This window comes from Danaus plexippus, chromosome 15, assembly GCF_018135715.1.
Source record: "Danaus plexippus chromosome 15, MEX_DaPlex, whole genome shotgun sequence".
Classification (NCBI taxonomy): domain Eukaryota; kingdom Metazoa; phylum Arthropoda; class Insecta; order Lepidoptera; family Nymphalidae; genus Danaus; species Danaus plexippus.
Genome location: NC_083547.1, coordinates 8,242,046 through 8,269,768, shown reverse-complemented (window position 1 = coordinate 8,269,768; position 27,723 = coordinate 8,242,046). Strand labels below are relative to the sequence as shown.

Genomic DNA, 27,723 nt, shown 5'->3' with positions numbered 1-27,723 from the left:
GTAGTTTCCCAAAAAAAAAAAATGTATCATTTAAGTTTGTACAAGTGAAATCATTGACTTCATTAATTTTTTTTTTGGTTACAGATAAGATGGAGTCAAGTGGTATTTTATACAACGTTACTTCGCTAATAGTGAATACGGAGGCCACGTCGACCACAATTACGAGTATTGTGCAGAACACGACCATGGCCAGTAATGCGTATGAATGGAGATTCATATTACCGCCATACTTCGTAATATTCTTGCTCTCTATATCTGGAAACTTCCTCGTCATAGCAACACTTGCCAGTAACCGTCGAATGAGAACAGTCACCAACGTTTACTTAATGAATTTGGTAAGTTAATTATTTATTTTGCCCTGATTAAATTATATTTATTAATTTAGGAACGTACAATATTTTAGTTAATTTTAATAATAATTTTGTGGAAATGGACTGACTTTAAGGAGAAAATGTTGATAAAAAATTTAGTTTATTTATTATTGGTTATTAAGAGACACTGACCTCGAAAGGGGGAAGTTATAATAAAAATATATACCTAATATTTATATTCCTAAGAAAAGAACATTAGTTATCTGTATTTCTAAGAATTAGAAAAGTATGTATTTCATGGGCCTAAAGATATAGTGATCAAGTCTCAAGGTTCATTTATTTCACGTACAAAAAAATTATCATAGTCTATTTTGATGGACTATCTGTAAATATGTCATAGAAAGATAACGATTGAAAGGGTTTGCTAGCGTCTATGGTACCTAAAACGTACAATTTGCATGTCGTCAAAAGAGTGAATAAGCTTTCACTGAGATGATGCATTTACAAGCCAAGGCTTAATTTTTAAAAACTATCAGATGAGATAATAGCTAAACTCTATGCACATTTAATTTATAAAGTAGTTATTTTTTTATTTATTTTTTATGTAAGAGGTGGCAAACCAGCGGACGGCCTACTTACCGGGCAGTAGTGACATTCGCAACATAGATGTTGCGGATGCGATGCCAGCCTTGCTTGTTGGAAATAAGGGAGGGGTGTGAATAAGGAAATGACAGGAAAGGGTGGGAACGGGGAAAGGGCAACCAGTTCTCTCACTCACTGAACGAAACACTGTCACTAAAGGCTACTTCACGCCGATCTTCTGTGAGAGGGTGGTACTTCCTAGGTCGAGCCAGCCCATATTCGAGCTGCAGTTATTTGACCACAGCTAGGCTCTACCACCTTATAAGTTAATTTAGAATAAAATGAAGTACCAGTTAGAATAAAATGAATTCACAATGTATATCCATTTACATTTTTTCCGCAAATTACTTTTCAATCTGCAAGTAGCTTTGTATGACAAAAAAAATTTGTCAATTAAGTTAAACAGCATCGCTTATTAGAAGAAAAAATTTACAAATGTCGGACATTATTAAAAAAGTTAAATAATACAAAGCAAATTTATTAAACATCTATAGGTTCGTAAAATTGACACAATGAATGTAAAGTATAATCTGATACCTTACTTAAATTCCCGACTGGTAAATTCATCACAGTAATGAAAACACAAAAGTTTCGACATGAACAAGAAGACATCGTAACCAGATTCGTCAATCCACTGTTTGTAACAATTTGACTTTGATGTCTTTGGGACTGGTTTCATCGCAGGTTTTAAAAATATTTTATATAATAAATTTTCTCAGAAACTTAATTTACATTTTAAGAAAGCAAATATAAAACATATTTTTTAAATGATTAGTAACACATAACAAAGCAACAAAATACAAATATTTTTGTATTAAATATTTTAAGGATTATTTTGCTAAGAGAAAATCTTTTATTATTAACTCTTTTGCACATCGATAAAGGTTCTTGTTGTATATGGTCCTATTTCAGAAATATTATACTTAAGATTTTCTTTTTATTAACAATTATCTTGGAGGCATTATTTTTTACCATGTAAAAGTTTACCAAATGAAAATATTATTACGGAAACACATGCATTTTCCCTGCAACTCCCAAAGTTAAATACATTTTCGGAAAATCGAAATAAAATGAAAACGTTCTCTGAATATATGCAAGTTAAATCTGAATATAGATTTTTACTTAAATTTAAAATTTTACTTGAGTCATGACTTTTTAGAAATTAATGAACGGTTCTGTTTAAAGGCAGGCTATAAATAACTCTTGTAATTAGTTTTAAACAATAAAAATTTTTCTCTTTATCTATTATATTATCTACCTTAAAGAATAACTTTGATATCGTCTGAAATAAAATAAACAAGGGTTTGTTTTTGTTGAAATTAAAAGTGTTATCTTGCAAGTGAAATATATTTATTAGTATTCATATTTTAAGCTTCGTGAGATATTTTTTCTATATCCGTTTTACTTTTCTATATTATAATATATACATGATTAAAAAATGACATAAACTTATAAACGCAATTCACAAAGCAACGTTATAAACATATACAAAAGTAGAAGTCAAGAATATAAGCTCCGCAATATAAGGCTGTAGGATCGTGATCAAGATTTAACTTTAGGAACTGTTTAAAGTAATTAAATTATACATAATAAGTCTATAAGCTAAATATATAACTAAATTATACCTACTTTACCTGGATGATCTAAAACATTAACTTTGGCTGTAAAATAAAAAATAAAAAATCATATCGAGATAGATTTAAAAGTTAATTTGGTTGAAACTTATTTCTCTGAAAATAACATAAAATCATCTACTTTCATTACTGGCAAAAATAAAATTAATAAATCTTATAGACACATTCACACTCGATAAAATCCAATCACAACCTCATAGAGGTAAAAGATATCCGGTAAAATTATTTAATAACAAAGGTACCACAATTGTCCTAATCTTATTAAATATAATAGTCATCTCCAAAATATTTTAAAAGAGCCTCATTGCTGAAATCATTTGTTTTAAGAAGAATATTTATTTATTTTTATTTACTAGGTATTCCCACAGAACATACATACATTTCAATATAACATATTAAACGAATCATATAATAAAAATAGGCGTACAGTTAATTATAAATAAGATAATTAAAATCAAAAAACAGATTGAAAATAACTAAATAATATAACATATGATACGGATAAAATACAATCACTAAATTTTAAGTAGAATTTAAAGGTAAGGGTCCTTTATTGATATGTGAGTGTATTTTTGTGCCCATTTGTATATAGTAGTGAATTTATACACTTTCCATCATCATTTAATTGTTTTTGAAATTATTTTTTTAGTACATTACAAATAAGCACTCTCCTAATATAAATTATTTAATGTGTAGACTAAACGATGTGATACTGAATTAGAATTACACGTATAGTGCGTGTTGATATTAGCATCAGAAAAAAAATCGGTGTGCCAAGTACGATTGAGAAAACCAAAAGTAAGCTTGGAAAACAACTCACAACGATCAATGTCATGTTAATGTAAGGGAAATACATCTTTTCTTACAGTTATCCTGACAAACATCAGAAGTTTGGGAAAGTATCCTGTAATTTATAAGCCCAAAAAGTTTAAAAATATCTTCTGAATTTCCTTACTCGTCGTATTCTAAGATACTTCGTACTTAAGAACGATAAATAACTTTTAGAGAACTAACATAGTTTTTACATGAATTTGTAATAAATATTGTTTTACTGGGAATCAAACTATATTTGCATTTTTTTTTTCAAGTTTTGACAGATATTAAATTGTTCATATGGCTTAGTGATAATATCACAAATTTTTTTCGAAATAAATTTGAGTAATACTTTTTAAATATTCAGTTATTCCACAAGTACTTGCATAATTTTTATATCAACTGCGTGTTAAGAAAAATTGATGTATGTATGTAATATTATTTAAAATATTGATTTTAAATAAAGCATATTTACTACAAACAAGCACCATGTAAAAAGTGAAGACAGTCAATGTTTTTCTTTTATCTTTAAACAAATCATAAATAAAGTATTAAATCAAAGACAAAGATACCGCTTTTAAAAGTAATTTTAGCTGTAGATGAAGTCAATATTCATAGACTATATATATATATGTTTAAAATTTATTGATATTATCTGAGTTTATTTCTCTGTTTATGAGAAAGTGTAAGTATAAATTAAAAAAAATTACGTGTCATTGTTATGTGTTATGTCGTGGCGGCCTGGAGGTTAAAGGCCTGCCTCTCACACGTGAGAGTGCGGGTTCAAAACCTGACGAGTACCAATGTGATCTTTTCATATGTACTTTCTAAGAATATTTAGACACTGCTGAGAGACGGTGAAGGAAAACATCGTGAGGAAACCTGGTCGTATAATTTGAAATTATAAGATTGAAATAACCAACCCGCCTTGAGCAAGCGTTAAAAGTAAAGGTGATCTTATTCGTCAAATAAACAAACCCCAATTTTTTTACTGCTGGGAATAATCATAAAAAACTGCTATTTCACTTTACCATTTGATTATTGCTTTCTTACTGTTTAAATGTATATTAGATTTTCCTCTCTGGTGTGAAAATATACTTTTAGGATAGCAGCAAATTACTATTAAATATATAAATGCAATTTCCGCAATTTCAGGGAAAACTTAATATCTAGTTCTCAATATATTTATCAAATAGAAAAAAAGCTATTTTAAAAGATTGCATTCTTAAGCACTGCACTTGCACTTAATAAGACCTTATTTCGACAGGTTAGATGTATATGATGTTAGATGATATGCGTCCAGTTGAAGTCGAATAGAACTTTTTTTTAAAGTATTATGAAACAATTTACAATTCGGTTTAATTTTAATTTGTTTTGCAAAATTTAATTATTTTACTTTTTCAACACAAATACGATATTTTTTAATTAATCCCAGTCCTGATAGTTGCTGTTTTATTAACAAAATCGAGTGCTAAAAATTTATTATAAAATAAATATCAGTGTAGGAGCTATATTTTTATATATTGAGGAGGTAGAGCCTAACTGTCAATTTACTACAGCTTGAACGTGGGCTGGCTGGACCGGGGAAGTACCACCCTCTCACAGAAGATCGAGGTGAAGTAATGCTTAATGGCTGTGTTTCGTCCGATTAGTGAGGGAGCCGGTTGCCTTTTCCATTGTCCCGCTCTTGCTCTTTTGCCACCATTTCCTCCCACTCTTCCCCAATGAAGGGTGGCAACACATCCGCAAAAATATGTTGCGGGTGTCCACGGGGCAACGGTACAAACTTCATCAGGTTTTCAGGCCTTCTGCTCGGTTTCCCCCTTAAGCATAAAAAAAATCATATTATGTACAAATAAGGGCAGAGTAACATAAATATGGAAAAAAGAAATAAATATAATTAAACTACTTTGATTTGTTTCAGGCAATATCAGATTTTCTGCTCGGAGTGTTTTGCTTACCATTCACACTTGTGGGGCAAATATACAGAAGATTTTTTTTCGGAGCGGCATTATGCAAATTAATACCTTTTCTGCAAGGTAAGTAAAAAGCCGATAAGAAGGCTAAGAGGAAACAAACGAAATTTAAAAAATGTCACTTAAGATAAGCTTAAAACCAATATAATATACAGACATAGAATATCTCAAATCAAATCAAAATGGATTTAATATTTTATAGAGCACTTTATTTCTGAGATAACAAGGTGTGACAACTATGAAAACAATGATTGAGCAAAAAATCTGTAGTTAAAATTAAGAGCTATTACGAATATTGTTTTGTAAGATGTATTGATCAATACTTGTAAGGCAATAAATAACTAAATAGGCTTCATATCAGTCATATACTTAATTCAGAATTGTCCCTTATATTGCTTAAGAAATGTAGATACCAGATAGAGAAGAAACCTCTTAGCATTCAATGGATTCACCGTATGGGTGCCGGGTCCATCGCGTTGCAGGGAGAGGATCATTAACAGTGCCTGGGATTTTAGACCCAGGTGTAGATTTAAGGGGCCCCTATCTAACGCGCGTTAAACGCTCACCTCCACCGGCCACGCTCCTCTCTCTACCTCACCAAATCTGAAAAGAACCTACTAAGACTGCTTTCGAACCTATTTCGAATGAGTTCGTTTGTGAGCCTATAATATTTATTGACTTTAATGGCATGGTCTTTGGGGATGTTGGTTTCCCAAGGAACCATAAGCTCTATTATCACAAAGCGCTTTAAATTTCGCGAATACATAAATATATCTAGTCTGGAGGCCGACGATATCCTCTGGGATTTTGTATCGTTTAGGAAATAAATTATTAGGATATATATTAGTATGTAGAATGTCTACATTAATAAACGGGTCAATAGTGCCAACATATTAACCTAACTATGATACAGATTTGCCTTTGAACTTATTTTTAGATCTGGTCAAGTTAATGTCAATAGACATAAAGTAAAATTTCAAAGGAGTTATAGATAACTTATATGTATGTTAAAAATTCTACTGATAAGAAAAATTATTCACATTTATAAAACATTTATACTACCTTAAATAGGTTAAGTTATGTTCTGTGTACGTGTAAAATGTGCATTATGTATGCCCACACATTTCAAGGATTTTTCTCAATTTTTACATAATCTGGTCTTGTTGTAATCATCATAAGTAAACCCTTATAAATGAATAAATCAAAATCGGTTGGCGTTGAAGTTACTCGTTCATTTGTCGCCCAAGTACCTTATGTAAATTTTAGAATTTATGGTTTTCTCATGGTTGCCACTGCCAGAAATAGAATAAATTGAAATGAAACAGAAGCATCAGCTTTCAAATCAGCTTCACCCAGTCGAAAGTTATTAAGTAACAAACATAAAGAAAACATACCAAGGAATTGAAAACCTCCACCTTTTTAAAAGTCAGTTGAAAAGAGGTGACGTCAGTATTACTGACGTCACCAATACCTATATTCAAGAATAATACCTTGTTGAAACATCAACTTCTCTGACTGCTATTGGAGGTAACCTCGTAGACGGTCTGATTATTGCCTTATTTCGGAAGAGGTCCAATCGCTGCAACGGCTCAAGTGAGAATATTTTTAATCTGTACTCCGCCTCTATTCATGCCAACCAAAACTCATTTTCGTATTTGCACTTGCACAGTTGGCTTCACAGGTGGTTATGCAGATGAAAGCTGATAATTTGAAACATACATAATTATTAATTACTTAAATAAAAGATATTTGCACCGATATATATATAATAGACTCGGGTCTTGGCTTTAATTTCTTAATATTTCTCTTACGAAGACACAGCCAGCCTGTCTTGCTGAGATAACTTTGATGTATTCCATATATAATCATGAATATAAATTTCTGAGACATGCAATTGGTGTAAGCATGTAATCTGTATAAGCTTTCTGTATCCTCTTTCCTCCACGGTGAAGACGACAATTTGTCGGTCTTCTGGGTGGTTCACTGGCTTTTGGTTAGTAATCTAGCTTTATATGATATTCGATTTAATTCTTGACACTTGACGTCAAGCAGTCAAAACTATTGTAAGAATTAAAGATGATTTTTTTTTTATTTATGGATAACTCAAAGTTACCTTATAAGAAGAAGCCCACACATCGGTAAATTGTCAAATAGACTCAGTTCTGCATCATATGCATGACAAGTTCAACAAATAGCTAACAATAATATACTAGTCTATCGCAGTTTTTTCACAGTAGAATGGCACACATATTTTTAGTATGGAAAAATGCTGATGACTTTTGAACCATCTTGGTTCTGCACAAGATATTTGCAGCTAGCAACCAGTCTCTCTGCTAGTCATGTATTAGAACACAAAAATATTGCTGTACACTACGCAAATTGATCCCACCAGGAATACTGCCCTCTTTTTTGGGCTGCTCCACCTGTGTATCAACATGGGCTTTTCAAAAGTGTTCAAAATGGAGCTATGAGAATTATCGATGACCAGAAGCAGTTATGAAACATTAAGTTTCCGAAAGATTTTGCCTCTCTGTGTAGACTATCACTTGTATAATCGGATGTGTTCCGAGGAACTAGATGTTTTATCAAAGTAAATTGTCTAAAAAAATCAATTTATCTATTCGGCCCTAATGTGGAACGAACTATCCGATTGCTAAGTAGAAAATTGAAAAGATGACGAAATGACAATATGTTTCGACAAAGAATTACTGAATATGGTCCGTACTATGATTAGGATTTGGTAGCAATAAAAAAACTAAATATTTTCACATTTACATAAAGTCAAAACATTTTTACCTTTATAGGTATTGAAAAATAGGTGTCAATAACTATTAATAAAAGTTTAAGTAGAAAATATTAACTTGATATTTATTTTGTTAAGATAGTAAATTTAATTCTGTATTACTTATTTGTATTACTCTTATATTTCCTTCTTATATATTATTTCTTAGTACATAAAATCAAACGTAAAGCCTTACTCCAACCTTAAAACGGCTTCGGATTATACTATAATGTATACGTATGAGAAACAATACAAAATTCAGAGTGAATTTAAGCTCTTCGGTTCTCACCTGTGACATGTGATTCCCAATAGTGAAACTATATTTAAATTCCTCAAAAATATTATATATTTCTTTAATTTGCATTAGTTCTGTAAGATCATTGTCTAATTTAAATGGATGGTGATAAAGTTACGCATTCTCATGAATTTTATGCGGTAGCAATTTTTCTAAAATGATCTTTATGGGGACAAAAAGCGCACTTGATATTTTTATCGTTATCGTTAATTAGACTATTACGTGAACTTGAATTTTTGTATGACTGTGAAAACATTATTCTTATATCTACAGTCTCGCGATAAATGGCCCGATTTCTTACAATTATAACGCGTAACTTCATATTTTACAGGTCCCGTAACACGTGGTTTTTTAAAATCGTTAAATTTACTTTCCCTATTCTCAATTTATTTCTTACAAAATTTTTTTAGGACCGTGACTAAATTAGGAAGCAAATCGGGGGTATTCCTCAACAAATTGGACCGAATGTTTTCTAGATACCTGTGATCCGGGCCTCTACAACCTCTACGTCGGTAGCTACCAGTCTAAGTCTTCTGAAAAACGCCCGCGCCTTTGCTATATATTCAGGGTAGCTGTTCGCTTGGTCCGATGTGTATCTGCGCCACTTCAACACGTTGTCGGCGTACCGGAACTCCAGCCGAATGTTTGGATCAATTCTTCCTTGATGCGTTCCCACATTGTTGAATGTAGTGACCATGTTTCGGCCCACGTCTTAGCCCATCCTCATAATTGCAGAATTGCCTTTATTCGAGCTCCGTGTGGTGGAATTTTCAATTTCGTAATATTTTCGCTGACATTAGCACACCAATCCTTAATGTCATGAGATCTCTCATGAGGACTGACCGGCAGTTTCCAAATAAAGTCGCCATCGTTGGTACAACAGTCTTCGTTATGGAGGTTACAAGCCCCATTACTTGTTTTACAGCAAAAGTCGTCTCGGCCAGAGGTCTTGAATTATCCTGGGGCTGTGATCCCACTGCTGCTGTCGGCGTCAAGCTAGGGATTTCTCGTTCAGAGTCCATTATAATACAAATGATCTTCTCGGAAAATTTACAATAAACGGCTGCCTTATTTATTCTCTACAACAAGACGTATTTTCATTGGTTAATACAATAAATTATGAAATTGTAAACAGAAATATGTCCAAATATTATCAATAAATTTAACATTACTTTTAAAAAATATTGAAATATTTAGATTATTTACAACATACGGATAAGTTATTGACACTTATCACTACTACATGGCGCAAACATAAACCAATTAGTGCCACTATTCGCCGATCAGCCGGCATGCGCACCTATATACTATAATTGAACTGTGGTGAGATGAGGTAAGATTGTGGCTATAAAATGAAATTTTACATGCTACAGCTTGCAGCTTGCATTTGCAGTGAGTTTCAACAATTTTTTTATATTAATTTTTATATCTTTCAGAATATTGGGTTTTAATGGCTTTAAAAACTAATATTAGAGAGCAGAAAAAGACCTCTGAAATTGAGACCTCCCTGGAGGTGGTCTCCGAATGGGGTAAGCTGAATCTAGTTCAGTTTAATCCCAAGAAGATAAGCTTACGTGCTTACCACAAAAAAAAACATTTAATTTGTTCCAAGATTCCAGAACATTTCCCTTCACATCAATCAGAGTATTGGGATTCTTGGGGTTGACATAGCGAACGACGATATATTTCGGAGACATTTGGAAGATAAGGGTCAACTAGAATTTTAAAACTATGGGTACTGAGTATAGCGAGGTAGTACTTCACACCAGAACACTTGCTTTTACCATACAAAGCACAGGTTCGTCCCCACATAAAGTACTGTTGTCACTTCTGGTTCGGTGCTCCACACTACCAAATTCTTCTACTTGACCACATATAACGTTGGGCAGTTCGTATTGTCAACGATCCCATGTTCATAGACGATCCCGAACCATTAAGCCTTTGAAGGGATGTGAGCTTCCTCTGTGTTTTCTATTATCTATATAACAGTTTGATATAGTGCCGTTATCACCCTTTTATCATCGCATTACTCGCCGTAAAGTCAGATTTTATCCACATCGCCTAGATGCATTAGGTTGGAAGACTGTACGCAAGTTGCGGACATTTTCCACGCACCTGCAGGTAGTGGAATATTCTTCCACACGAGGTTTTCCCAGTGAGCTACAACATGGCTCCTTTCAACATCACGTGTGTAGGTACCTCTGCCACAATCAAGGCCGGCAAAGCAACCGCAACACCCCCTATGTTGTAAATGCTGGTGATGGATGACGGTGACGGTGACTACTTTTCATTACGTAGACTGATTGCTCATTTGCTCCTTTTGGGACATAAAGGAAAGAAAAATAAATACCTATTACAAAATGTAAAGTTTTAAATATTGAAATCTTATACTTAACATGGTTTATTGAAATAAACCTCAAACAGAAACACAGATATATATGATAATAACTAACTTATATAAACCAATTCGAAGGAAATAGTCCCTTCACAATCACTTGAAATTTTTGTTTGAATTCTTATTCCAAAAATCTGTATATTTTTTATATCAAATGTAAATTTATAAATTAGAGAGAAGACTTCTTTTGGCAAGTCTTAAAATTCACTTATGTCAAGAAGCTTGACTAATAAATCCAAGTAAGAAATTACACACAACATATTTTTCAAGTAAATTTATCGTCAGGGACGAATGATTTAACAAGTTATTCTATTGCCAGTCTACACTTTTTATTAAATACTGAAAAAGTCGGCAAGTTAATCACTTTAATTTTTCAATGAAATTGCGTCATGTAAATAAAATTATATTTTAGAGAAATTGAAATGAACGCCATTTTACAATAGTTTATATAAGAATTTGATTCAAATTAAACAAATACGGAAACTACTGCTGAATATTTTATTATCTAAGAATTTCTGTTTTCTTTTACAAACGTATTTAAAAGACAGAACTCATTAAGTCTTTGTTATATTATTCTAAATATTTATCTATCGATTTGTTTGCCTTTTTAATAGTTGCAACATATTTATAAACACTTTTTTACGTGCTTTACTATACTGCCGAGATGTTTTTATGACTTTAATTTGAATTTTATTATTTTGTTCATGTTTTAAATAACATGAATTTTAAATTTATAGATTATTTATTATGATAAATTTCGGATTAAGATAATAAAAAAAAATAAACTCTTAGTAAATAATAAATTTCATAACTTTTAAACTACTCGCATTTTCTACAAGTTACGCCTTCAAATTTAATGTCTCCAATATCCATTAGCAACTCGAGGATTGATGACAGCATATTTATAACTAGTAATAGTGATATAGCAGAGAATATGAAAGTAATAAATCATATGCTACCTTGAAGCTTTAATATTATATTTCTTATCACATATTTGTTATTGAATCAAAAGATTTTCTCTTGTTTCCTTGTTTCAGCTGTATCTGTATCGGTGGACGTTTGGACTCTAGTAGCTATTTCATTAGAGAGGTATTTCGCAATTTGTAGACCACTGAAATCAAGAAAGTGGCAAACACAATGTCATGCGTACAAGATGATAACTATCGTGTGGACGTTTTCAATCATACTTAATTCTCCTATACTTATTGTATCAACATTGCAACCCATGAGAGGAAATGGTATGTAATGTTCTTTTTAGAAATAAATTAAAAGATATTTATGAAATTCAAGCAATTTAAATTTGTTTGTATTTTTAATAACACGATTTATGTATTTGTAATCACTGGCGGATCTAGGATCATTTCTTTATAATTGTTTTTCTACTTTCACTGTGAAAAGCACAAGTTGTTTGTTGTTTCAAGCACAAAGTTTTAATTTTTATATTGATATTATCGAATTTTTGTTAGGTGGAAATTGTAAATTACAAGAAATCCTTTCTTATGTTTTACTTCCTCTTCGTTGTTTATCTGGTAAAGATCATCCATTTATCCCAGGTTTGACTTTTAATAACCGTCCATTCAATAGTGGTTTAAACCTAAATAAATTTTATGTCTAAATTTGGAATTGTAATAAATAAACATGTTTTTAATATAAAGATATGTAAAAGAGATATTTTTTGTTTATATTTTAATAAATTTATTGTATTTTCAAGCATTCCAAAAATTAACCAAGCACATTGAAGTTGTAGTTTACGGTAGAGCAAGGAATTCACATAGTCCTTGGGGCTTGTGGCAGGGTATTGGTTTAGGAAAACTTTTAGTATAAGCATTTACACCTCAAATTTCTCGCCTGCATAACATGTTTACATTACGTGTAGGTATCATTTTAATAGCACAAAAGACTGTAATTAGTGGTCTTTTTATTAGTTTTTTGTAGACGAATAGAATAGTTTTAATCATATCTCTGTAGTCAGCATGTATGTCTTAATTTGTGTTCTACTTTCACTAGACCACAACATCTATTACATGTAACTGTGTGTGATATCTAGAAGAGTTATACATCCTGTAGTACTATCCTCTACGGGAGGATTTATTATCTTTGTGAATTGTAGCAAAAGCATTAAAAAGCTCAAATAAAAATCATAGTATTAATTGACATTAAAATTTGTTATTTTGTTTTCATATGTTTATAATACCCGCTCGCTTACCTTTCTGGCTAGATAGATACATTTTAAAACGATATAAACATGTAAATACGTACTAAACAATCAGAATCAAACAACAGAACGAATTTGGCAAGTAATTATTTGCTATTACATAGACTCATGACTTATGCCATCCACCATTGAAATAATCTTCTGTACCATGATTACACTTTATAAGTAGAAATGTAATGAAAGCTTTAAATTTGTTTAGAGACGTGTGTGTAACAATGGTAAAAAATATATATAACAATTTTTTTTTATTTCTAAATTAAATTTTAAATCGCTGGCTTAATTTAATATACTATATATCATATCTTTATTGCTGTACATTAATAAAATTAACATGCTTTGTTGTTTGATATATTTGAAGTTTGACAGTCAAGAATGTTTATTTACTAAACATGATATGACTTAGATTTAATGTATTTATTAACTTACAAAGACATTGACACGGAAAATGATTTTATATAGACCACATCATGTAAAAATAATTAACACACAAACAACACAAATTGTATTATTTTTTCTAAATTGTAAATTATATCAAAATAACATAGTTCAGTTTGTTAACTGTCACCCGTATAATATTTTTTTACTGAATATATATTTTTCTGTTATTAGCGTACAAGTGCAGAGAAGTTTGGTTAAGTCTGGAGATGGAGAGAGTTTTCAACTTAACTCTTGATGCCGCTTTGCTTCTTATACCATTCTTCATTATGTCCTTCGCTTATTCACTTATTGTTACAAAATTATGGAGAGGAATGCGGCATGAAATACAACACAATTTCAACTTTCAAAAACATCGTAAGTATTCCTCACCGGTATATTTTAAAATACACTTTCTTTGAAGGTGTCTTAACGATTCCAATTTGGTTTCAAATACCTAATTTAATAAAATGAATTTCATTGAGGTATAAAGCTAAGTAATATGTTAATAAACACCTGGTTTTCCAATAATAAAAACATACCTTATATAAAAATTACAAATAGTCACGGACTTGTCTTTCTACCTATGTCGATACGAAAATTAGACTTTGAAAAAGACATAAAAGAGAAGTTTATGAAAATTAAATTATTTATTTTAAGTTTAAATATGTGAACGAGTAATATTGAGTGATAAACATTTATTCCCGAGACAATATAAATCTGAGTAGTATTATAAGTATCCATATGCTAGCGAGTAGTCAGAAGGATAATTAATCTACTTTGGTGTAGAGATTCGGTAAATAACAGTTTGACACATATGACAATGTCAACATACATATTGTGTTAATGATTACGTGATATGATATACATATTATGATATAAGCAGTGGATATTAATTCAAGTGTTGACTGTTTGACTTGGTGAACTGTTTCCTTCCCAAAATTTAAAAGATAAAATCTAGATTTTAGCAGAATTTGCTTTAGTAATATTAAAACCAAGTACAAGGCCGGTTACTAAATATCACTATATAAAATTTCTTAACAAAATGTCCCTGTAAAATATATTTACAAGCACACATAAAATATGTACATACAACATTCATGACTACTTCTGAAACTAGGTGTCAGTAAATGTCAGTAAATCCTTGTTGTCAGGTTAAAGCAAATGGTTTCCTATAGCAACATTATTTGTGGAAAATTACCTAGTTACAACTCACACTATAAAAAGTCAGAATTACTACCTAATTCTCTAAGTAATATAATATTTCGTTCTTCAATAAATTGATTATTCCCAAACAATCTTAAAAGTAATTACAATTAACTTGACTCTAGGCTTTGAAAAGAAAACCGATTATAAAAAATTAAAAGATGGAGAAAATTTATAACTTTATAAATCCCAATAAGAAATTATATTAACATTTAAACTTCATTGCAGTGAATGGAGCACCATGCAAAAATAGTTTGATGTCACCAACACCGTTGTCACAAGAAAATCCGGCTGACCTATGCTGCAGAACTGTTTGTCTTGCGAAAAAACCAACAAAGGTTTGATGATTCAAAATATCTAAATAAATTGCTGTATTTTCATAAAGACTGCGACTAGAATATTTATTTTTCGTACAAGATGCCAGATGACCTGAACAACGGACAGCATTTTCCAAATGGTTTCTAGAAATACCTTTTTAATTTCTGTTTTAAGACATTTTGTAGTGAAAGACTTAGTGTGGTTAATTCTATTCTATTGTATAACAAGCATGTTAGATCTTAAAAAATAATAATTTTATCTGAAATTATTATTTATTGTCATCCTTGCCACTTCTTTGTTTGGGTATCAACGGTGTGTTATCCTATGACAGATTTCCAAAAAAAGTTTAGGCCTGAATGAAAAATTGCAATAAACTGACATGAACGACTTAAAGATTCATAAAATATAACTGAATTTCATCACGTACACATTTTATTGGTTAAACTAACTAATATATACAACAAAATAACATACTTTTTATATTACTCGTATGCTCCAATTTTACTAAGGAATACTAAAAAACGTTGAAAGGTGTTACTAAAAAAAAATATGTAGTCATTTACCTAAAAAGTTTGGTAAACTGAAATAAATATATCATTGATCAACTTTTTACATTGGAATGTGTGTAGTATTGCTATGATTTTTTTGTTTAGAAAGTTTTGTTTTCATTCATATTTCATGTAAATGAATAGGGTGCTTTTCGAGAAAAACTACGAAACTTATTTAGATGTGTATTATAATTAGACTTACAATTTCAAACTTACAACCTATACCTAAGACTACACGATAATATTACAATAAAACCAGTATAAACTTAAAACTCTACTATAATATCGACTCTACAACCGATAAATAATCCCACTATTGTAAATATTAGTGTTGTTACAGTTTTTTTTTGGCACCGAGTTTAAATAAAAGGTATAGAGGAATACGACTAGATGTATTAAATAATAATAATATCGTTTTCGAAATAAAGTATATTTTATATATTTATAGGAATTTTACTTACACGGCATTAGATATTCAATTTTTAGGTGAAAGATGAATTACAATACAAACTATTTGTATACAGTTGGGTGAAGATATGAACTAATTTGTAATTCAATTTTGTTGCCGAAAACGAGATAATTCCACATAGGAATCGATAGTAATCTATGTAACTCGCCTGAAAAATTAAATCTTAATTTTTGATTGCAGCTTTGGTTGATGTAAGTTAGTAACTTGGTACGTATAGTTTTGATTTATTATAATAAATTTGTCACACAACAAAAACAACTTTTTATGACTTATTTCGCTTTGCCACCTAATTATATAAGGTAGCGACCGGAGGTTCCAGGAAAACTACGAAACATACTTATATGTATATTATAATAAAAAATTACATATTAAAACTTATAACCTATACCTAAGACTACATGATTGCCCCGATGTTAGGATAGCAATACCATTCCATAGCTTGAGTGGTATCAGGAATCTTCTGGTTCACACGGCTTGGTGTTCGTTCCACGGAGTCAGCGGCGTCACTTGTTATATGATATTTTATCCATACAACGATGTTACCCCGGCGATGTTCATTTATTTTATAATATGTAGCGCGTACGTAATAATATGTAAAATAATGTGGTAAATATAGTGATAAATTGCTTTGGAAACGCTATAACAAAATTTAATTGTAAATAGGTATATTAATATTCAAACTTCTTTTTGTTTACAGCTATTGAAAAGAATAGAAATAATTTAACAAGTTTTTATTAAATATTTTACCTGCCATCTATTCAGGTTATCTCGTTCCTAAAACTCAAAATAACTATTTCATTTCCTAATCATCTGATTTCTTTCATTTTAAAACACATTTTTTTTTAAATAAATTTTAGAAGATAGAAGAACACAAAGAATTTTAACAGAAACTTATTAATGGTAAATCATTGATTTGGCACAAGAAGAATTTGCTTTCAATTTGGGTATGCAAAAAACTCTAGCTAACTAGTCTGTATGATTACAGCGAGAAAATAGTTAGTGAATAAACTATTAGAGTTAGTTGCCTATTAAATAAAACGTCTTTATTATTTCTTGCTATAAAAATAAAATATTAAAATTATCATTTGCTGCAAAGTAGATTTTAGCATATTAAAACAAAAAAAAAATCGAAATTTGTTACAAGCAAATTAAAATGTTTGATTTTATTTATATTCTAAAATATATTTCGACATATTTGTTTCGATTGTTATGGACATTGTTAAAAAATATTGGAACCGAAAGAGTTGATTCATAAAATAGTCATGTGATTAGTAATATTTATTTAAATTATTATTTTTAATGTTGTTCGACGAAATCCATCGTTGATATGATATCGTTTGAAATAGGTTAATTCAAAACCGAGTATATCACGAGGTAAATAAACGAACGAGCGTATTGACGTTTAAACAATAACTGAAGTGTTGCCAAAATGCAACAGTGCGTTCACTTCGAAGGCTGACAATTAAACAATGTTGTGAATAGTAGAATTTAATGCATATTTCTTTTGAGTTTCAGTTTTATTATTGAAACCAATATTTATATTTAATGTTAGAAAAATATTGATAGGATTTCAAATACATTTCTCTTTTAAGGTAACGATACCTACAGCTAGGTCGTTGAAGATCAACAAGCGAAAAAAGGTCTTTCCTAATTGAATCATCACATTCATTGATGTCTTTATTCGACACCACTTTGGTCAGAATATAAAAAAACGGATTTATTATTTAAATATTGTATCAAAACAATGAATACATGTGTACATATATACTTTTTATTAGTGATATGATTTAGAAGACTTAAAAGTATTATTTTCTCTAGACATAGTTGTGTACGATTTGAGAGAATTTTTTCTAATATGATTATCATTTAATACGTTTTTTAAACTATTACAATGCACGGTGTTTCTTCACGCCGTGATCTTGTAAGACTAACATAATGCATTACATAAGAGTTTCACGTTTAAATTTATCAGTCTGTCTACACAATACATAATTTTTAAAAAATTCTGTGAGTTGTAAAAATTCAAGTTCTATTCATTGTTTCTCTCGTTGACATTTTTTACAAAACAATTATCATGCTTACTTATTTGTATTCTAAATTTAGAAAATTCTCCAGGGAAATATTAGAGGTAATGACAAATATAGTTTTATTTATTGAAGCTCCCAAAAACTAAATTTACTTTTGATTGGAAACCAAATATTTTGTACGTGACTTTATTAAAATATATCATATTTCAAGCCGACGAATTAATTTACAATATTGATAGCTACGATAGGGTACATATTAAATATTGTTTTCATACTTTTAATGCCGAAGTTTTCATATTTTTTTTTAAATATGATCTTGGAGGACTAGGGAAGCATGTAATTTTATCTTATATCATACTGACCATAGGAGAAAATCGACATGTAGAAAGGATAATAGAATTTATTAATACTGAAATCTATACTCGTACAATATAATAATTTTATTAATATAGAATAATATGTTTAAATGACTCACATGTGTATGTGTAGTGAATCACATCTCATGTGCCCGTGATTACGATTGCTGAAAAGTAACCGAAACGTCGGAAGTATGTAGTTTATTACAAAAATAAAGCACGCCTAGTATATTCGAAAAATATTAGTTTCATTTAAATGAATAAAACTCGCGAAAGTATTAGATCTCATTAAGATTAATATCATCAAAAGATATATATGTCATGTTTCAAACAACATACAAGTATTTTTTGAGTCCAAACATTTATTTGACGCTACTTGAGATCCAAGATGTTAATCTTGAGTTTTGCTAACATGGTCTTTAATGCAGTGTTAGCAAAACAAGAAATAAAAGAAAAAAAACAGACTAAAGAAACCATAATAACCCAAAGAAATAAATATGCTTTAAAACAAATAATCTTTACAGCAAAGCGAAACAGCACTCGAGGAGCGAAAAATTCACTGCTGTCTACATACTGAATTTGAGTTCAGGCATGTTGTAAGATCTACACATATTGACAAGAGTATCGATGCGAAGAGGAAGGTAAGTAGATTTAGTCATAGTTCCCACATTGCTTTATAGGACGGTAAATTATTATTAACTATTGAACTTCCATCTTTTCCCCTTCCCTTAATTTTTTAAACTTCTCTAAAAATACTTCTAAGTTTCGTAGGAGTTGCTAGTGACCACTTTTCGGTCTTGATGTTTATTTTTAACAAAAAAATTTAACTCTACTCTAAACCGGCGATGTCTCGATTGACAGGCTACCTGAATCGATTGTTGCTTCTAATAGAAAAACTACCACAACTATAATCTTTATCTTAATCGTATTATTACATTTTCTTTATCTCATATACCAAAAAAAAAACTAAGTCTTTTCTTGCCATTACATTACCAGGAGGAGGGACATTGAATGCATTGAAACTACTATTTGAAGGATGATTGTTGTCTCGTAATTAATACAAAGAATTCATTACATTCCCAAAAATAAAATATTATAATTTGAAATCCAAAAATTAAAGTTATAAGTAAAAATAGTATAAGAGTTTTTAATTTTTTTTACAAGAAATGTATTATAAATAAAATTTACAAATATATAAAATGCGAAGACATACTTGGTTAATAAAGTTTACACATAGCACATTAACAGTGTTCGGTTTGACATTTATATGACGAACTGTATTCCTTCACAGGTAATTCGTATGCTGTTTGTGATTATTGTAGAATTTTTCGTTTGTTGGACACCTCTGCACGTTATCAACACGGTAAGTGAATCAAAATTCTGTCTGGAAATTGATTTTTATTTACATCGAATTATTAGTAAGAAAACTCAAATTTATTATATATAAATATTTAGAATAAACGATTTTCATAATGCCTCGAGTTCTCCTTGACTGAAGTATAATTCTAACAATAGAGAACATGAGTCACTATTAACATTTAGAACAGGAAATAGCAAAAGTTAGCGTTAGATAGATATTACCGGTCCTAAGCACTAAAAGCGTATCCACAGTTTGTTATTTATACCATGACTTGTTTCGAAAATAATACATCTAAATTTTCCGTCGACACGACCAAGGAAGACTATAAAAAGTATTTTCTAGAGACATAGATAAAAAGTCGAATTGTATTAATTGAATTGTGTTGAATGTTTTTCTTGAATTCTTGCTATAACATATTCTTGTACTTATATAAATCACCCCAGTAATTTTACTAGATCAACTAAAATATTACAATATGATAACAAGAAAAGTCGCGCCCACCCATAATTTTAATTAACTAAAAATTTTAAAAGCTTTTCTATTAAATCATAAAATTTTAAGCAGTTGTTCTTAATAATGAAGAACCCTAAATAGCAGCTCCTACTAAGAAAAGTATCTTATATACACTTTTTTTGCTTTTGTCATTTGATATAAAAACAAATGAATAGTAAGAGAGGAACAAGTAAAAGAATACATTATTTCTTCTGATAATTTTCGACACCGAATGTAGAAACAAAAATATTTATTTTAATTGATTTTCTGAATTTTTGACACCTCTATAAGTTAGGTGGCTTATTCTTTCGGTAGCCGCGCGCAAAAAGAAATAACCACAAACGAGCGATCAATAGGTTAGGTTAGGTTAGGTTAGTTGTGAGAAACGGGGAGAGACCAAATTTTATATTCGCGAATTATAAAGCGCGTTGTACTAATAGAGCTTACGGTTCCTTGGGAAGCCAACATTCCGAAAGATCATGCCATCAAGGTCAACAAATATTACGATTAACAAACTCACTAAGAACAGGTTCGTCATAAATTTATACTTGGTAGAAATGGGAGCTGTGTAACAGCTAAATCTTTCTACAACTTACTAAAAGACTTGAGCCTGTCCAGAACTAACATCAGTTCATTCTTGGAATGTACGTTAAAGGCAGTCCTAGCTGGTTCGTTTTAAATTTGGTTTGGTTGAGAGAAGAACTTAGACCCGGCACACAAACGGTGAATCAACGCAATGGTAAGAAGTTTCATCTCGTCTATCATTAACCTAAGATTAATTTTACAGATTTACCTTTTCTACCCCGAGGAGTTGTATCAGTATATCGGTTCAAAGGGCATCGTGTCTTTACAATTACTAGCTTACTGCTCATCCTGCTGTAATCCTATAACGTATTGCTTCATGAATAGAAAATTCAGACAAGCCTTCATAAGCCTATTTAAGAATTTTAGAATTCTACGGTAAGTGTTTATAAGTTCTTAAATCAACAATAGGGGTCAATTGTGGTTAGTTTCCAGATTTTATAAACAGTTATATTTATTAAAATATTATAATTAATAATTAATTTTTCAATAAAAATATGAATTGTGTTAGTTTGTTCCAGTGTTTTTCGATTTCACAAAAGTGCTAAATCTTTTAAATTACACATCCTGCTTTTAATCCTAGCCCTTTTGCGTGTACCATTACCAAAGAAACAAAAGACTGAACATAATAGTGTATCAATTAGTTAAAAAAGAGTCTAACATTATGTTTTCATGTTACTCCTATACTTTCTATATTTTTTAAAATTTTGATGGATTGTCGTTCGACAAATAAAGTTGATCAGTATCGCAGGTGCTGCTTTCCTGAAAGTTCAGATGGGGGCAAGCAGGTAACTCCTCCGCCATCTAGTCAAGATGCGACTGCGTGTATCATTCGAGGAAGCCAAACTGGACGCACAGGTACAAAAGATTAATAACTGGGTACTTTTGGAATCTAAATATTCTTACCATAAAAAAAAATACTTAGCAGTCTCACTTGCAGAGTATTCGATATTATTAAAAAAATAAAATAAAAAAAAAACAACTTCAAGCAGTGAACTAAAAAGCAAAAAAAAAGAAATGTACTTCGTACAAAATAATACGTATTTTCATTTATAGAAAATAATTTTAAATAATTATTTTATAATTTTGGAATCGGTGCCAAGTAAATGCTATAACAACCTTACTATAATATCAAATTACTAAGTACACACAATTGTAATTGAATATTTTAATTAAAGAAATTACAAAACAATAACAGTAATAGAAAATAAATTTAATCGGTACCTACTAATTATCAGACTAACTCTTAAATGTTGTGTACCTAAGTACTGGCTTACGAACTACCAGTATTGAATTATGAAAGAACATTAGTGTTCAAATAACAAACAGTGTTACTTTTTACGAGGTAAATTTATTTTTTAATTTTCAGTTCACTGCTTGAAGTCGGTTTTATTTTGTTAAAAAATATTTAATTTCACGATTTTAAGTGATGGGTAGACTGATAAATGTTCTCCATTACCAGATATACTGCAGACCTTCATTATAACCCATATAGTTGAAAAGTTCTCATAAATATTAAATGAATTAAGTTAAAACACAAGCTAACTACTGTAAATCTGTTAAGGAGTTCCCTATCATATAGCACTATCTTCGTCTTCATCATCAGACCCCTAATTACAGTCAGTGTCTATCTATCTGTAAAGTTCTTATCCTTACAAATTAATGAAGCTGAAACACAAAGTATCTGCTATTAAACGTTGAAAATTTCCCTCGACCGTCTCTCATTTCCATCCTCAGATCTACCCCAGACTTTCATCAAATGGTAGTGCTTTAAAATACTTAATGAAGAAACTTACAAACGTACTAGTTGCCCCTACAATTATTTAAAGTTAAGAACAAACATAAAAAATAAGAAAACCTCCTCCTTTATGAAGTTGGTAAATTAGGCTTTGATTTTTTATTTATTAGGTTTGGCCTGTTTAAGATCGATAATTACTCACATTTAGTATATAATATTGCGAGTGACAATTCAAAAAAACTTCTACCTAAAAACATCACTTAGAAAATGCCTGGAATTATTCAGGTAGAATTCCCTAACTTTGATAAGCTTCTTGTTTTGATGCGTGGTCACCACCCTAAAATTTTTCAGTTTCATTAACCACGAGCGATTTGCCCTACCTGTTACTATACAAAATATTCAAACTCCAAACTCAAGATATTTATGTAATGCTATATCTTTACCTTCGGTACTTCAAAGAGCTTCCTCGTTTCTAATTCAATAGAACTGTGAGAGTATATTTTTTATGGTTCCTTTAGTGAGATTCAGCATTTTCTGTTAAAAGTTCCTTTACCTTGTCCATTTCCAAAGCGTACCCATCCTGAGAAGCGATCCTATAAAGGATGTGTCCATTAAATTTATCCAATTTTAACTTTGCGATATGATTTGAATCTAAGGCTTTGATTGATGACTATAAATATTGCTTGACAACCGCTTTTTTGAAAGAGGCGTTTTTAAAGGCATATACTGATATTGCAATCATTATGATAATTTAACAACGATGAATTCATTTCAGCAAAATCATAGAAATGAAATCGCTAACTCTGATAACAAAGCTTAAATAACTCTTATATAAAACTTTCAAAAACTACTTTATTCAATTTACAACTTTATTATTTTCTTATTTCCTATCAATGAAATATGAATTGTCTTGGTGAGTATACTCCATCGAAGTGTTCTTATTTTGCAAATCAAGATGTATTTATATTCAAGAGTGAACTTTATTACATATCTTTAAACAAAATATTTTTCCCTTTTTCTAACAAGGAAATACCAATTTCTGTGATTCTTTACTAATATTAAAATATGCTTAAATGAAGTAGAATCTTTAATATGGATTCTAATAAAATAAAACTTTTTTTTTATTAAAGGAGATTTATTTTCTATAACAGTTTCAACAGTTTTTTAAAATATTTTTTTCCGGCTTATATAGATGATGACATTTTCTGTAAAAATTAAAAATGTAACATTGTACTTATAAGTTTTTTACGTGATTATATTTAAGTAAATTGTTAAGAAAACTAAAAAGGCAGGAATATTATCATAAGTAAAATGTAATTATCTAATATATTATGTATTATTCGTAATGTAAATTCGTTTAAATCTGTATAAAGAGTTGACCAAATTTCTGTGATATTATTAATTGTTGGTACTTAACAGATTTGGACGGCCCGGAAGGTGAGGATTGTGTTTAGCAGCGGTTCGCAAAGCACTGCCTTGGGCAACAGCGGTCACCCCGCGCTGGTAGCACCCGTCGTCTCGCGACCCATTACCCAGGTATATTTTTTAATTATTAAATTTACAGTTAATATAACTTTCTACACATATTATGAAGAAACTTGAAATATTTTTTTAGCGTCCTTTTATTTGCCTTTCTCTAAACAAGTAACACGGGAGTGCAAATGCATGTATAAGATTTAAAATAATATTTCGAAAGGGATTATTTTTATATTGAAGTCTTAAAAAAGTGATCGAATAGTGAAACAACTTAATTGTATATAAATATATTATTGTTTTAGATCATCAGTATATAAATAAATATTAATTCTATTGAAATAAAAAAAGAAACAGAGGTTTTCTACATAATCTCGACGTTTTGGTTCCTCTGCAGCTATCGACACGCGATAAAAGTGTCTGTCAGTTAGTCTTGTCATTTTTCATCTACCGCCAATGGTTTCTTAATTTTCTAGCCTACCGCTCTGGATGCGTACAGAATGCGTTTACTGTGCCACACGGCCATAGACATTATATTGAAGCAATTTAACAACATATAGTTTCTCTAGTATAATTCAATAAAAATACATTTTAAACATATCCCCTATAAAGCTGAAACAAGGAATTATACTGTTAATTAAATTTAAAAATCAAGCAATTTTTTTTAAGCACTGTAAATCTATCGTAAATGAAATTTTTTCAGGTATGATTAAATATATGAAAAAATAATCTATACAAGAAATTAATATAAATTATACATTTATATAAATTAAAGCAATTCTTGTAAAAAAATTAATTTGAAAGTAAATTAAATGTTTTCAATTAATAAATATATCGGATCATAATCTTTATTTCCTGGTCATATAAATTCGTAGAACAGCGAAAATATTTCGTGAACTCTGTTCAAAAATGATTTATATATGTTTTCATCATACTTCTATTGATTGATTGTATTTATACCGTACAGGGTGAAATTTTTAACATGTCAAAAGCATTTTGTGACTATTTGGCACGTGTCTTTAATTCTTAGTATATTTTAATAAATTACGCCTTAAAGGAATTGAAATACAAAGTGCCTTTAAAACATAACAATTCTTTGATTGGTTAAGTTAATTTTGAAAATTTTTATACACAGGTTATCGAAACAGGAGAGGAAGGAAGCCAATTTCTGTATCGAATTACGTGGCCGAGAACGTTGCAATCCAAGAGCAATGCACAACCACTGTATGAATAATTGAACTTATGTGAGTAACTTATTTCAGTGACAAGTGAAATGTTTATGAGCTTAAGATAATTCCTTGTTGAAAAAAAAAATTAATTTGAGTGAAATTTATTCAAGATAATTATGGATTAACTAAACCCACTATGTAGCGATATTTTTAAAACTAGTGAAAATTTGTATATGTCGTGTGTTATATGTATATTGTATATAAAATATTGGACGATACTGATTCAAAGTATTCATTCTATAAGTGATATTATATTTGAGATTAAATGTATAGAGATATGACTAATATAATAAACATTGAACTGTTTGTGCAACGATGAGTGTTGATATCTTATTTCATATATTTTGTATCGTTCAAGTAATCAACTACTTTTCGGTAATACAACAAAAAAAATGTTCTCAACGTGAAATTATTTTCCATACGTTTCATCCCTACATTGTTAAATAAAATAAAAAAAAAAATACTTAAAATGACTACAACTAAAATAATGACAGATAATGAAGTTTCTTTAATGGTCAATAAAAAACTTTAAACTATAATTTTAGAATGAAATTTTGATTAAAATATACAATCCAGACTAACTTTGAGTGTAACTTAGGACTAGAATTTCATAATTTATATTGTATAAATATTTACGTTAACTCAGATGAATTACACTGTGTGTTCCTTCCATATCCAATTTTCAATCAAATCCAATCCAATTCCAATTCATACATAACTTCAATAAACAAACAAACAAAAAACATATTATATAAAAAATTAAGAATCGTGTTTCAGTGTTCACTTATGAAATATTGGTTTACCTAAATACTTATTTTAAATGATAAGTAATTCGCTATTTTACTGGTTGTGACGTAAAATTTTTCTAAAACAAATCTATTTTTTTATGATATTAAATATATTTTAATAGTAAAGTATTAAAATTAAGCAAGTTTTTTTAAATTCCTATATTAGTCGGTGCTTCATCCAACCCTGAAACAGTATATATAGCCTTCTGAATCTTTTTATATTTATTACCAATTGTATTTATGTATATACTCTAGGTACTAGATACTTAAGTAAATAATAAAACAAAACACATCATAGTGAGTAAGATTATTTGGATATAATAAATAAATTTTAGTGTGCTTAATAAATATTATGTTAATAAGTAAGAAAGAAATTACAAACCTCTACGTATTCTGATTACTAAGAAATACGATATAATCTAACGTTTCCTGTGTCGTATTTCCTTAATAGTAAAAAACGTTTAGTATGGTTTAGTTGAATGTCTTCAAAAGGGTATAAAGATTACGGGAAAAAAAAAATATATATTAAGTATACCAGAACGAAATAAATATAGTATTTTTTACAAAAAATCAAACAAGCGTAATAAGTAAATAATTTTGAGATAGCTTTTATGTTTGATAAAATACCTACTTTATATTTGAACACTGTAAAATTATATGACATATAAATTAAAATGAAAAAAAAAAATATAACGAAGAGGTTCTTGAGCCTAAAAATTGTCACGGGTCCAATCTATCAACAATCACATAAAAAAGCTTTATGTACTCCTCCGTTTCCTGCCCCTAAGAGTAGCTTAAAGTACAAGTAAATAAAAACAAAAGCAAGATAACACTATTACAATATATTATATGAGCAAACAGAAAGATTTCTAAGACGATCAGCTAACATAAATAAACCAGCCGTGACAGTTATCTTGTACGGTGGATGAAAACAAAACTACGAATAAAATACGGTACACATTTATATTTTATTTGCGATCTTTTTATATACTATCAAAGATATTTTGTAATATAAATATCAAAAAGAAAATTAAATAATAATTATGCAGTATTATTTTATAAGTTTCCATGTAAATAATTAAAAATAGTAAATTCTAGGTAATGTATAAACGTTTTCATTCTGCACGATATTAATGAAATGGAGTATTATTAAATATTCTGTTTGAGTATTGGATTTTAATGTACTGTTATTTTAATGATACATGTAAATTAAGGTAATATATTATATATTTTTTTAATTATAAGAATGTGTTTGCTGTGTGTTCGAAAATAAGAATCTTTATAAATCGTGTAAAGAAAAATAAATTGTTTTTCTTTAAACATTTTAGAGACGTCTCTATAAAAATAATGGTGAAATTTTAGAAAAGAAATATAAGATGGAAATACTGACAATTGTACAGAAATAAATTTTAAAAGTCGTTTCGTTGGTTAAGGGCAATAGGCAATGAGAGAAATGTATAAATTATGTCACTTAAGTAGTTTTTAATAATAAAACTTTGGTTACAGACCAACGCGAGTTTTTTTCTCTAAAAAAAAATATCCTTAAAAAACAGAAATTGTATTATAATCATATACAAATTTATACTTCTAAATACATATATATATATATATGTATTTGTAAATATTAAACTCTTGATTTATGGTAAATGATTAAAAATCT

At 29.6% G+C, this 27,723-nt stretch overlaps 1 protein-coding gene across 2 annotated transcripts; it reads left to right on the top strand.

The window, feature by feature from the left end:
* Positions 1-89: 89 nt before the first annotated feature.
* On the top strand, positions 90-27,267 carry LOC116766601 (cholecystokinin receptor). Of its 2 annotated transcripts, XM_032656514.2 has the most exons (11): positions 90-335; positions 5,325-5,439; positions 11,886-12,086; positions 13,673-13,855; positions 14,912-15,021; positions 18,926-19,042; positions 19,693-19,764; positions 21,041-21,213; positions 21,587-21,693; positions 23,993-24,109; positions 25,182-27,267. In XM_032656514.2, the coding sequence occupies exons 1-10, from the start codon at positions 90-92 to the stop codon at positions 24,025-24,027; spliced, it is 1,359 nt and encodes a 452-aa protein (XP_032512405.1). In that variant the 3' UTR covers positions 24,028-24,109; positions 25,182-27,267. The 2 variants fall into 2 exon arrangements, with proteins under 2 accessions (XP_032512405.1, XP_032512406.1); XM_032656515.2 differs by lacking the exon at positions 25,182-27,267 and having other exon boundaries at positions 21,579-21,693; positions 23,993-24,107.
* Positions 27,268-27,723: the final 456 nt, after the last annotated feature.